The 10,569-nt window shown below is 53.6% G+C and overlaps 1 protein-coding gene across 1 annotated transcript; it reads right to left on the reverse strand.

The window, feature by feature from the left end:
* Window positions 1-9: 9 nt before the first annotated feature.
* Window positions 10-10,454, reverse strand: LOC123256147 (SH3 and multiple ankyrin repeat domains protein 3-like; the record flags this gene model as incomplete). The annotated part of the gene is made up of 10 exons (XM_044684830.1): window positions 10-121; window positions 2,487-2,811; window positions 7,830-7,896; window positions 8,030-8,107; window positions 8,223-8,339; window positions 8,489-8,656; window positions 8,749-8,900; window positions 9,004-9,112; window positions 9,494-9,565; window positions 10,188-10,454. Coding segments are annotated over 10 exons (1,467 nt in total), but the record flags the coding sequence as incomplete, so codon positions are not given.
* Window positions 10,455-10,569: the final 115 nt, after the last annotated feature.

The following is a 10,569-nucleotide window of genomic DNA, read 5'->3' on the forward strand; positions in this document are numbered from 1 at the left end:
CGCACGGACCCGCCACCACCGCGGGGCTGCGCTCCCGGGAGCGCCCTGCTTGCTTCGCTCCCTGCCCGCTGCGGCGGCCGCACCGGGGGCCCCTCCCCTCTGCGGGCCAGCGGGCAGCATCCTGGGCCCGGGGTGGGAGGGGGAGCGGGAGAGCCGGGACTCAGCTGGGGAAAGAAGCCTGAGGCGCCACAGCAGAGCCAGCCCTCCAGCCCTGAAGGCCACCGGGACCTCGGAGCTCCCCCCGGGCCCCAGCGCTCTGGCACAGCACAGAGCTCTCCCCGGAGCACGGGTCCTGGAACCCGGGAGGGCTGGGGGGCGGGGCCCTCAGGAGGGGGAGCACGAGCCCGGCGCCCCCGCCCCCCTTTGCTGAGGTTTCTTCTCTGTCCCCTTCGCTGCTCCCTCTAGCCTCTAGTCCTCATGCAGCTTCGCCCCCTCTCCCCCTCCACCTCCTCCTCCTGTCAGACAGCCCTTGGCCCTCTACAGCCCCTCCACTCCATCGACCCTCCAGACTTCAGAGAACATATGCAGGTGACTCCCCAGTGCTTCCCTCCAAGGACTCCCAAGGCTTGGGTTCCGGAAAACCAGCCTCCTGCCTAGATAAGGCCGGAGGTCAAGTGGAAAAGATCTCCGTTTGAACCACAAATGCCCAGGATGCTCTTAAGAAAAGCTAATGCACTTTGGGCCTGGGCATAGAAAAGCATAAAGGTGGCCTGGGGTCAAGTCCCACCTCGGACAAATCATTTCTGGGTGACCCTGGGCAAGTCACTGAAACTCTATGAACCTCTGTCTCTTCATCTGACAAAGGATGGGATCAGAGGTGTAGGCCTTTAAGGACCTCTCCAGCTGCACTCTGTGACCTCCGACCAACCTCAGCCCCATACAAGCTTTGCCAACTGCCTGCTGGGCATTTCTATCTGACTGTCTCACTGTCACCTCCAACAGAACTGACTCCATCCTCTTTCCAGCATAGCCTTCGCCTTTTCTCAGCCCCTCCGTTTCTCTCCAAGGCAGCTCCATCCTCCTAGCTCCCAGAACTAGGAGACAAGCCTCCCTGTCCTGCATGTCCCAGCAGCTGGGCTCTGCCCTTCTCTCCTCCATCCAGCAGGCTCCTGACTAATTTCAGCCTGTGTCACTCCTTTATCTGCTTCTGTAATCTCCCCCAAACCTAAAAACCATGATATGAGGTGCCCCTGGCCCCCCAAATGGCTGCCACTGCCTCGAGAGTGCCGACTCCCCAGCCTGGCATTTCAGGTTCTCTTCCAGGCTGGCCCCAGCTTCCTGTGGCTCTTCTCCTTCACACACCCTCCCAATCCCACCTTCTCTCAGAGGCCTGGCCACAGCGTGGCCTTCCATAAGACCTCACTAGCCAAAGAACCTTCCCCCAAGGACAGACCCAGTTGTTTTCAGCACATACAGCCTGGGGGAAGATCCTAGACTGAACTTCCAGAGTTCAGGACCTCAGACAGTTTCTCTAGCCTGGAAGGTCTCAGAAGGCAAGGCCCATCTTTCTCTTGTGAGATCTAGGCCTTCTTTGTCTCTGCCTGCCCCAGACAGTCCCTCAGTTTCCCCAGACTGTGAGTCTGGGGAAGATCCCTATCCTTTCTTGGTCTGGAAGGAGAGCTCCCTGACGGCAGGCAGGCCTTAACTTTTCTCCAGACTCCTCTAAAGCAACTAAGAACAAAGCTACCGAGTATACAGAAGGCAACAATAACAGGCTCGATAACTTTAGAGCAGGAAGGACCTGTCAAATCCATCCCCTTCTTCATTTTACAGATGAAGAAACTGAGGTTTACAAAGCCTAAGGGGACTTGGCCAAGATCACACAGCTAGTCACTCTCAGATGATCTTAAGAGATTTCAGACCTAGACAACGGTCCAGAGAGAAGTGACTTAGGTGACCAGTCACAGGGCTAAAGACTGGCATATCTGGGACTGGGACCCAGGTGTCCTGACTCCCATCCAGTATTTTCTGATTACCTTACATTGCTACTCTCATAAATGCTGAATAAACTCCCAGCACCACCAGCACAAGAAATAATCCTGTCCTAAATCTATACGTGCTCCCATCTCTTTGAAACCAGCCATATTCTTTAAGCTGCTGTCATCCTGGGCTTCCCCACCTTCTCCCATTCTCCTCCACTTGCTAGAGGTGGAGGTCCTAGCGATGAGAGCCCAAAAGGCCAGCAGGACTGAGGAAGATGCCCAAAGAGCAAACAGGATGGACCCTAACCCACAGGGAGCTGCCCAATCAGGGGCCACCTAACAGAAAACCAGATATAGCCATGAAGTCTGGGGCTAGGCTGGAACCATAAGGAGCGCCTTCCCACCCCTTCTGCCCTGAGCCTGTGACCAGCTCTTGCCATGGCCACTCTTCCCCCTTTCACCCCACCTCCACTGCTCAGCACTCCCCATACTTTTCCTTGGCCACACCCCTCACCCCTCACTTCCCTTTCTCCAAGGCCCCTTGTTCCCTGACCCATGTCCTACCTGCTCTTGCTTCGACCTCCTCTGACCAGTGTGTGACCACTGGGATCCTTGTCTCTCTCCTTCTCCTCTTGCAGACGCTGAAGGGATGGGGATCGGCTTTGGGGTCCTCGGACTCCGCCCACAGGCCCCATGCCTGCTTCTTGCATCTGGAGCAGTAACTGGTGGGGGAGGCTTCTGAGTGAGGGTCCAGGGGAGGGCCCAGACCGGGCTTCAGCTTTTAGATCATTATCACTGGCTGAGCGCTGCAGAGGCCTCGGGGAGGCCAAGCCACTGGGACCCGCCAGACGTCGCCGCTTCGCGTAGCTGGGAGTCTCCCGGAATGGCACTAGAAGAAGGGGCATGAAATGAGGGGAGGCCTATGCCCCCCCCCAAAGATTTCCCCACTCCGATACTGCCCATCCACAGCAAAACTCTGGTATTAGCCATCAGTACAGACAAGTGCCAACATCACCCATGGATGCCCACTAGCCCAGATGTTCCCCATCAGTGTGCTCGGACATTTCTCATCACTGCATACAAATTCTGAAATTATTCATCAGCACATGTAAACAGTGACATTAGCCATCAGCATATACAAGTGCCAATCCTACCCACTGATTCAACCCAGGTCTGGCATTACCATGTAATCTCCAGTATTACCCATCATGCTGACATTACCCAAAGGCACAGAGGAGTTCTAACATTCCCCGTCAACATACACAAACCCTGGCATTATTCGTGAAAATCCATAAACTCTGCTATTCCCCAGCAGCACATCCAAGTCTCACTCTCCCCTCCTTAATGAGTCTCGGCTCTGACCACGTCACCCGGCAAAGCATGGAAGCTGCGGCATCAGCCAGCCAAGCAAAGCAGTCCCCTGGCACACAGGAGGTTCGATAGTCCTCATTAGTGCACGTAAGCTTGGACATTACCCACCGATGTAGGTAGGTAAGCTCTGATATTAACCTTCGGGATACGCAAGCCCGACCATCACCCATGAATTCACAGCAGTGTTTGTCCTTCCCTGTCAGTGCACAGAATTCATGGTAGGACCTCAACCCCTAGCATTAGCTCGGGGCCCAGGAATCCCAGCTTCACCCATGAGCAGCCAGAATCACCAACTGACAACCCTGGAGAACATCTGAACGGTGGTCAGGTTCTCCGGCCCAGGGCTGCCGTTCCATCTGTCCATGTGGCCAGAGTGCAGACCATGGAGATGAGGGACCATAAGAGCATCCCAGATCTGAGCTGGAAGGAACCTCGGAGGTCATCAAATCCAAACCCTAAACTGAGATAGAAGGGCGAAGTGACACAGCCAGGCTCACACAGCTGCTAAGGATCTATTCAAGTCAAGTGCCCTAGCCACCACATGATGCTGCCTCTCAAAGGAACACAGGGACCAGGCCTGGATGCCACACCTCCAACAGCCCAGCCTTGCATCAGTGCCATATCTGGCCATTTTGAACATGGCCACTTCCACGTATCCTTCATGGCCAGGAGCTCAAGGTACCAAGGAGAAGCAGGAGACACTTAGGAGTGAAGATGGACTCTCTCGGGCCTGGAGGTGAAGAGAGACTAAACAGAGGCCTCCCCTCAGATCCAAGACCTCTGTTTCTTCAACCAAATGAAACTGGACTTTTTGCAACTCCCCCTCCCTTGTCCCAAGTTTCCTGAAATTTTAGCTCTAGAAGAAAGAAATCGGCTGCCTTTAGAGGTGGGGAGGCTCTGTGTCTCAGCCTCCAAACAGAATAGCCTAGGCTCTTTTCAGTGTTTCCAGTGCTCACTGTACATGAGATGGGCCACATGAGAGGACACAGGAGAAAACACTGATCAGGCTCTGTCCAAGAAGCTCAGCACCCAGTACCTGGCACTAGGAGGTGCGTAATAAAGACTTCCGCACTTTCTTATCGACTTGTCTCGGGAGAGATCACAGCTCAGGCCCAGGAAGAGAATGGGGGTCAGGTCACGTGACTGAGTCCTGGTCAAGGGGAGCTGGTAAGAGACTACTAAGCAGCCCAAAGGAGAGCGAAGGCCAAAGGGCTCCTCCAGTTTGGGGCAGGAATGAGTCCAGATGGAGACCAGACCGTCTAATCAGACGGAAAGACACAGGCAGATACCAACAAGAGGCAGAGAGAGCACTCACTGATTGATCATCAAGCTACCCATGAGGATGGTGATGGGGGCACAGGACAGAGCTGGTTGTCAGAATGATCAGACCACTGAGGACATCTCCTACAGGGTACACCACCAAATGCTCATGATCCCATGACCGCACAGGTGGGGGGAGGGAGAGACAGAGACAGAGAAAAACTGGTCACACTATGGGATGGAATTATGACACCCTAACCTGACCAGACTCTAAGGGAGAAATCCAAGGCCAGGGTCCTAACTCACAGGGTCATACCTTCTTTCCAATATTATGGATACCAGCAGCAGCCTGCCCCACTATCCTGTCACCCACAGGGAGGCTGGGCAGAATGTCCTCAAGGAAGACTCAGCTGCCTGGGAGCTTCCCTCATACTCAAATACCCATAAAGACAAAAGAATCGTCAGGACATCTCCTGGGTGACGCTGCCTTGTTTGCAGTTCTGTTTGTCAGGTCCACAGTCCTGTCCCCCTCTAGCCCCACTCCCTTAAAGGTGTCTCCCTGTCTGGCCCCTCCCAACTTCTCTCAGGCTCCCTAAACACCAGAGAATTTGCTGCCCGTCCCATTATCCACCCCAGAACCTCCAAGCACTGCCAATCCTCCTCTCGCTCAGGCCACACCCAGCCCCAACTCTTGGAACGCGGGTGGACTCAGTTTACTCTGGAAGCAATAGTGCCAGACCCTTTGCCATCAAGAAACCCTTCTGGTAGTCACAAGCTACTCCATGCCCAGGGAAATATCTCTGCTGATCTCCTCCCTCTCTGCAGGTTCCCTGACCCAGGGTCCATGCATGTCTCACTTTGCAGTCTCAGGGCCAAAGTGGGTTCAGAACTGATTGAGCTCCCCCACCCCCACCCCAAGTCTCCTTCTCACAACAGGACCGTGAAGTGAAGACTTCACAGAAGCCCAGAGAAGGTCAGTGACTTGTCTGTTTCATCTCAGAGTTCAACTGAATCAGAGCCAGGATTCAAAGCAGGTGGTGAAGCGGACAAAGACCTGCATTCAAATCCAGCTTCAGACACTTACTAGCTATGGGACTCTGTTCAAGTCATTTATCTTCTATTGGCCTCAGTTTCCTCATTAGTAAAATGGGGATGACAATAGTACCTATCTCCCAGGGTTGTTATGGGGATCAAATGAGATAATAATTGTAAAGCACTTAGGACAGTGCCTGGCACATAGTAGGTGCTACAGAAATATCAGCTATGATGAGCTTTTATTATCATCCATTCCAACAGAGTCACCACGCCATGTTGCCTTGTTAAAGATCCTGTGCACACTTATGTGCACATACACAAGCACATCACACACACACACACACACACACACACACACACGCACACACACATACATACACACACACAGAAAAACTTGATGAAAAGAAACCGTTTGGATGCCCTGACACATTGCTCAGACCTGGCCTCCATTCTCCCATCTTTCAGAATCAGAGAACCATGAAGGGTCGCCACTGGGAGGAGCACCCAAAAGTCTAGCCCACTTCTCATTTGACAGATATGGGGAAACCGAAGGTACCTAGGCAGGTATTCTATGCCCTGCCCAAGTACAAGCCCCGTGTCAGAGTCTGGAGGAAAAACCAAGGCTTCCTGGCTCCTTGGCTAGGGTCCTTTCCCCCAATATCCCAGAGCCAGGGCAAGATATATGCAAGCTCTAAACAAGCCAAGGGCTCGTTGTCCCTAATACCCAACACCCCACTGGATAGGGCCCCATAAGCCATTTGTGTTGTCATCTAAAATAAGAGAATTTATAAGAGAATAATGGGGGCTCTGCAGGTGGCACCCCCCCCAGGAAATCTGCCTACATTAGGGCCCTCCCTGCACTGCCCTTCCAGTGGTCACAGCCTTAAATGTATCTCAAACTTAACCCCAACTCCAATTCCAACCTAACCCGTACCCTAGACAAAGACAGAATCCACAGATTCAAAACCCACCCTGAACTTCACAACCAAGGCGTCTAGGGCTCATCTTGTATTGAGTCTAACCTGATCTTTTGGCCCCAGGGCTTAGGTACAGGAACAGAAGATCGGCCACACTCCAAAACTACATCAGGACTTGGGATCACTCTCCAAACAGAAAGCTTTTGAAGACATCATTCATTCCTTGCCCTCAAATGAATCCCAATTGGGGGGGGGGGGTGAGAGAACTACCAATACTTCTGTCTTGAATTCAAAGATCAACCATGGCCCTGAGGATGGCCCAAAGATATTTATGAATTTTGATCCTTCCTTGGACTTCAATCTGGCTCAAAGCTAGCCCTAACCCAAACTCAATCTTTTTTTTTATTTTTTTTTTTATTTTAAATCCTTAATTTCTGTATATTGACTTATAGGTGGAAGAGTGGCAAGGGTAGGCAATGGGGGTCAAGTGACTTGCCCAGGGTCACACAGCTGGGAAGTGTCTGAGGCCGGATTTGAACCTAGGACCTCCAGTCTCTAGGCATGGCTCTCAATCCACTGAGCTACCCAGCTGCCCCCTCAAACTCAATCTTAATGTCAACCCAACGTCAAGGCAGAAGAAACACAAACAGACCCCAGCTATCCAATGCCACCCGTCTCCCAGCCCAAATGTTTCTATCATACTGATGCCATTAGCCAAGAAAAACAAATCCCATCTCTAGTCCACTAGCGGCTCGCCAATGTTTTCCTTGTATCACCTTGAAGGAAATCACAAGCCTTCTCATCTCTTTGTTAGAGATGAGCAAAAAGTGAAGGACACAGCAAAAGGGTCACACAGCAAGCATTAGAGCTGGGTTGGAGCCAGGTTTTTGGCCACTGCTGCAGACACCTCCTCTCTGCCTTGCCCAACTATCTCATTTCTAATAAATTTTGTATCTTCACCCTGCTCCCCTCTATAGTGTGCCACTCTTCCAGGGTCACTGACCAGGCAGTTTAGATGTGGGAATCAACTTGCCACAGACTCTGGGGTCAGACCAAGAAAAGAGTAAAGAATTACAACCAGAGGAGACTGTCATGGTCAGTGGAAATCACCAGTTCCTTTTGATCCTCATTGACCTTCTCTTGGCTCCATTTTCCCTCATCGTCCCTCCCTTCTGAACCCACTCATTGCCTCTGACATCCCTGTGCCCCCATCTGGTCCTTACCAATCCCCACCTTGACTAGGGACCTTTGCTGTCCCCAAGTGAACTCATAACCCCTAGTGACTCTAATGCAGGGGGAGGAAAGGAGGAAGACAAGGACTCACCAACATCAGAATCCTTATGAGTTTTGATGACCTCAGCAAGTTCAAAGTTCCCAGCAATGATGGCCACCTTAGGATAAAAAGGTGAAGTGAGCCACCCTATCAACTTTTCTCTACCCCACTTTCCTAATCCTCATTCATGCACCCAGGCCCATGAGACAACCTTAACCCCAAGCACCCACAGCTCCTTTTGTGCCCCATACCTGAAAAGCTGTTTGGCTGTTGTAATTACGAACGTCTTTATTAGTTCCCCGGAAGAGGAGAACCCGGGCACAGCTCTCCTGGTTGGAAGAGAGAGGGAAGAGAAGCAAGATTAGGGACAGGAAGCAGAAGCAGAGAACTGGTGTACACACACACACACACACACACACACACACACACACACACATGTCCTACCTGGTTGTACAGGGCACAGATGTGCAGGGCTGTGTTTCCTGATGCATTCTGGGACCGCATGTCGGCCCCATAGAACAGCAAGTGCTCTAGGTGTTGGACATGACCAAATCGACAGGCCTAAAGGTGAGAGAGGTAGGAAATAGGATTAAATTAAATTAATTTTTAAAAATAGGATACTTGATTCCCTTAAGTCCCCTCACTCCCTGATTCTTTCATGGAAGTCTTGCCACTTTCTCCAGTGCCACCTCCCTAACTCCGCCCCTTACCTGGTGGATCTCTTGCCATCCATTCTCATCAGCTGTCCCAATTTGTGCATGGTCATGGAGCAAGAGTTCACAGCAGAGGGGGTCCCCACCCCCTAGGGCGCTATGGTATAGGGGGGTCAGGCCACGGCTGTCCTTGTAGTCTGGGGATGCCCCAAGGTCCAGCAGGGTCTATAGGGAGATGGGGGCTCAGAGTCACCAAAGCCTCAGGCTCCCTCTTTCTCCCCCCTGCCTCCTCCCCAGGGTCCTTTCCCCATACCGACCGTCAGAGCATTGGGGTTCCGGCAGCGGGTGGCAATGTGCAAGGCTGTCAGCCCATCCCTCGTTCGGAAGTCCAGATGAGCCCCACCATTCCTCAGGACTTTTAGTAAATCCGTGGCACCATCCATCTGGGCAGCCAGGGTCAGAGGGCACTCTGGGAATCACAGTATATCACGGGACAGAATGAAGACCCTCAGCTCAGGCCTCAGTAAAGGTAAGAGTTAGGCTGCCTCCCTTGCCCCACCTTGGCCTCTCACCTCCTGTGTCAGGGTCATGGAAGTTGGGGTCCAGCCCCTTGTCCAGAAGCCGGGCCACCTTCTCTGTGCTGTGAAGCTGGACATATTCCATAAACTTCTTAAGGTTCGCCTAGGATACCAACATGTGTCAGCCTTGGTCTGTCAGCTGAGCCCCATGTCCCTACCAGTGTCTCCCAGGCTCCATGATTCTCAGCCACCCTACGGATGCCCAACCCATCAGCCCATCTAACTCTACTCCACCCCATCGCCATCTAACCTGGCATCCTAATCTTTTCCCAATGGGGCTTAGAGACTGAAACTGAACCCTGGGGGAGAGGAAGGCAAAGGTACTGAGGAAGCTCATGCTCCGGGATCCTTTTTGAGAGCATGGACCCCTTGTCTGGGTTAGGGGAGAAAATGACTGCCTAGAGCCTGGGGATTGGACAGAATGAACTCTGGAGGACCTGGCGCATCCCTCAATGCCACTCAAAGGATTCTCCCGGAACATCACCTTGGTGTGTAACTTTGCAAACTGCTTATCATCCAGCAGGCTCTGGGTGTAAACCCTGCGTTTGTAGCGGAACTGCCCGGTGCCAGGGGAGAAAGAGGGAGGGGCAGGGTTTCAGCCCAGTCACCAACTTCCCCGGCCCCATTCCCACCCCACAAGCTGCAGTGATGACAGGGAACAGGAGACTGGCGTGTTCCCCGCCACAGCCTTTGGGGGCACCCCAGGTCAGATCCAAAGGCCTTCAGGGAGCACACACACACCAGCCCCCACCCCTGTGGCCATACACTCTCACTCTGCACACTCACACCCCTCAGCAGATGAAACTCGAAGCCCTCACTGGCCCCAGACTCACCCCACTGGGCACAGCCTCCCATCTTGTAGACTCCTCTCATTGGGCAGCCCACCCACTGTGTACACGCACATACCTCACACTACCTGCACGCATCCCTCTCTGCCTCTCTCTGCCTCTCCCCCTCCTCTTCTCTCTCTCCCTCTCTCCATCTCTCTCTCCCTCCTTCTCTCTCCCCCCCTCCTCTCTCTGTCTCTCTGCCTCTCTCTCCCTCTCCCGGTCTCTGTCTTTCACACACACACACACACACCTCCCTCAGTACAGTACGTTACACCCCCAGGCCTACACCTGTCAATCTCTCAGGCCAAGGACCACCTCCCCAGCCCCGCCCCCTCCCAGGAGCCCCACCTCCAGGTAGGGCAGGGGCGTGTCCAGGTTGGGCGGGTAGTCGCGCAGCAGGCGTTCCTCGTCCAGGAACTTGCCTGCCCGGCCCTGAGAGGGGGGCTGGAAGAGGCCGTAGTTGAGCACATCCTGCAAGCTGTGGTTGAGGGCGCAGAGCACCCGCTGCTTGGACACCCACACGGGCGCATCGGGGTTCAGCCGCAGACATTTCTGGGAACGAGAGGGAAGGGGTGATTGAGAATAGCCAGAGCGCGCCACGCAACACCCTCGCAGCTCCCGGGAGGCCTCGAATTTTCATTTTAGTCACGCCCCCTACTGGCGACCGATGAACTCGAGGAGGGCTCCGTGGGGGCGGGGCTTAGGACTGCCCCGCCTGAGGGGGGGGGGG

This window comes from Gracilinanus agilis, unplaced genomic scaffold (genome assembly GCF_016433145.1).
Source record: "Gracilinanus agilis isolate LMUSP501 unplaced genomic scaffold, AgileGrace unplaced_scaffold56359, whole genome shotgun sequence".
NCBI lineage: Eukaryota > Metazoa > Chordata > Mammalia > Didelphimorphia > Didelphidae > Gracilinanus > Gracilinanus agilis.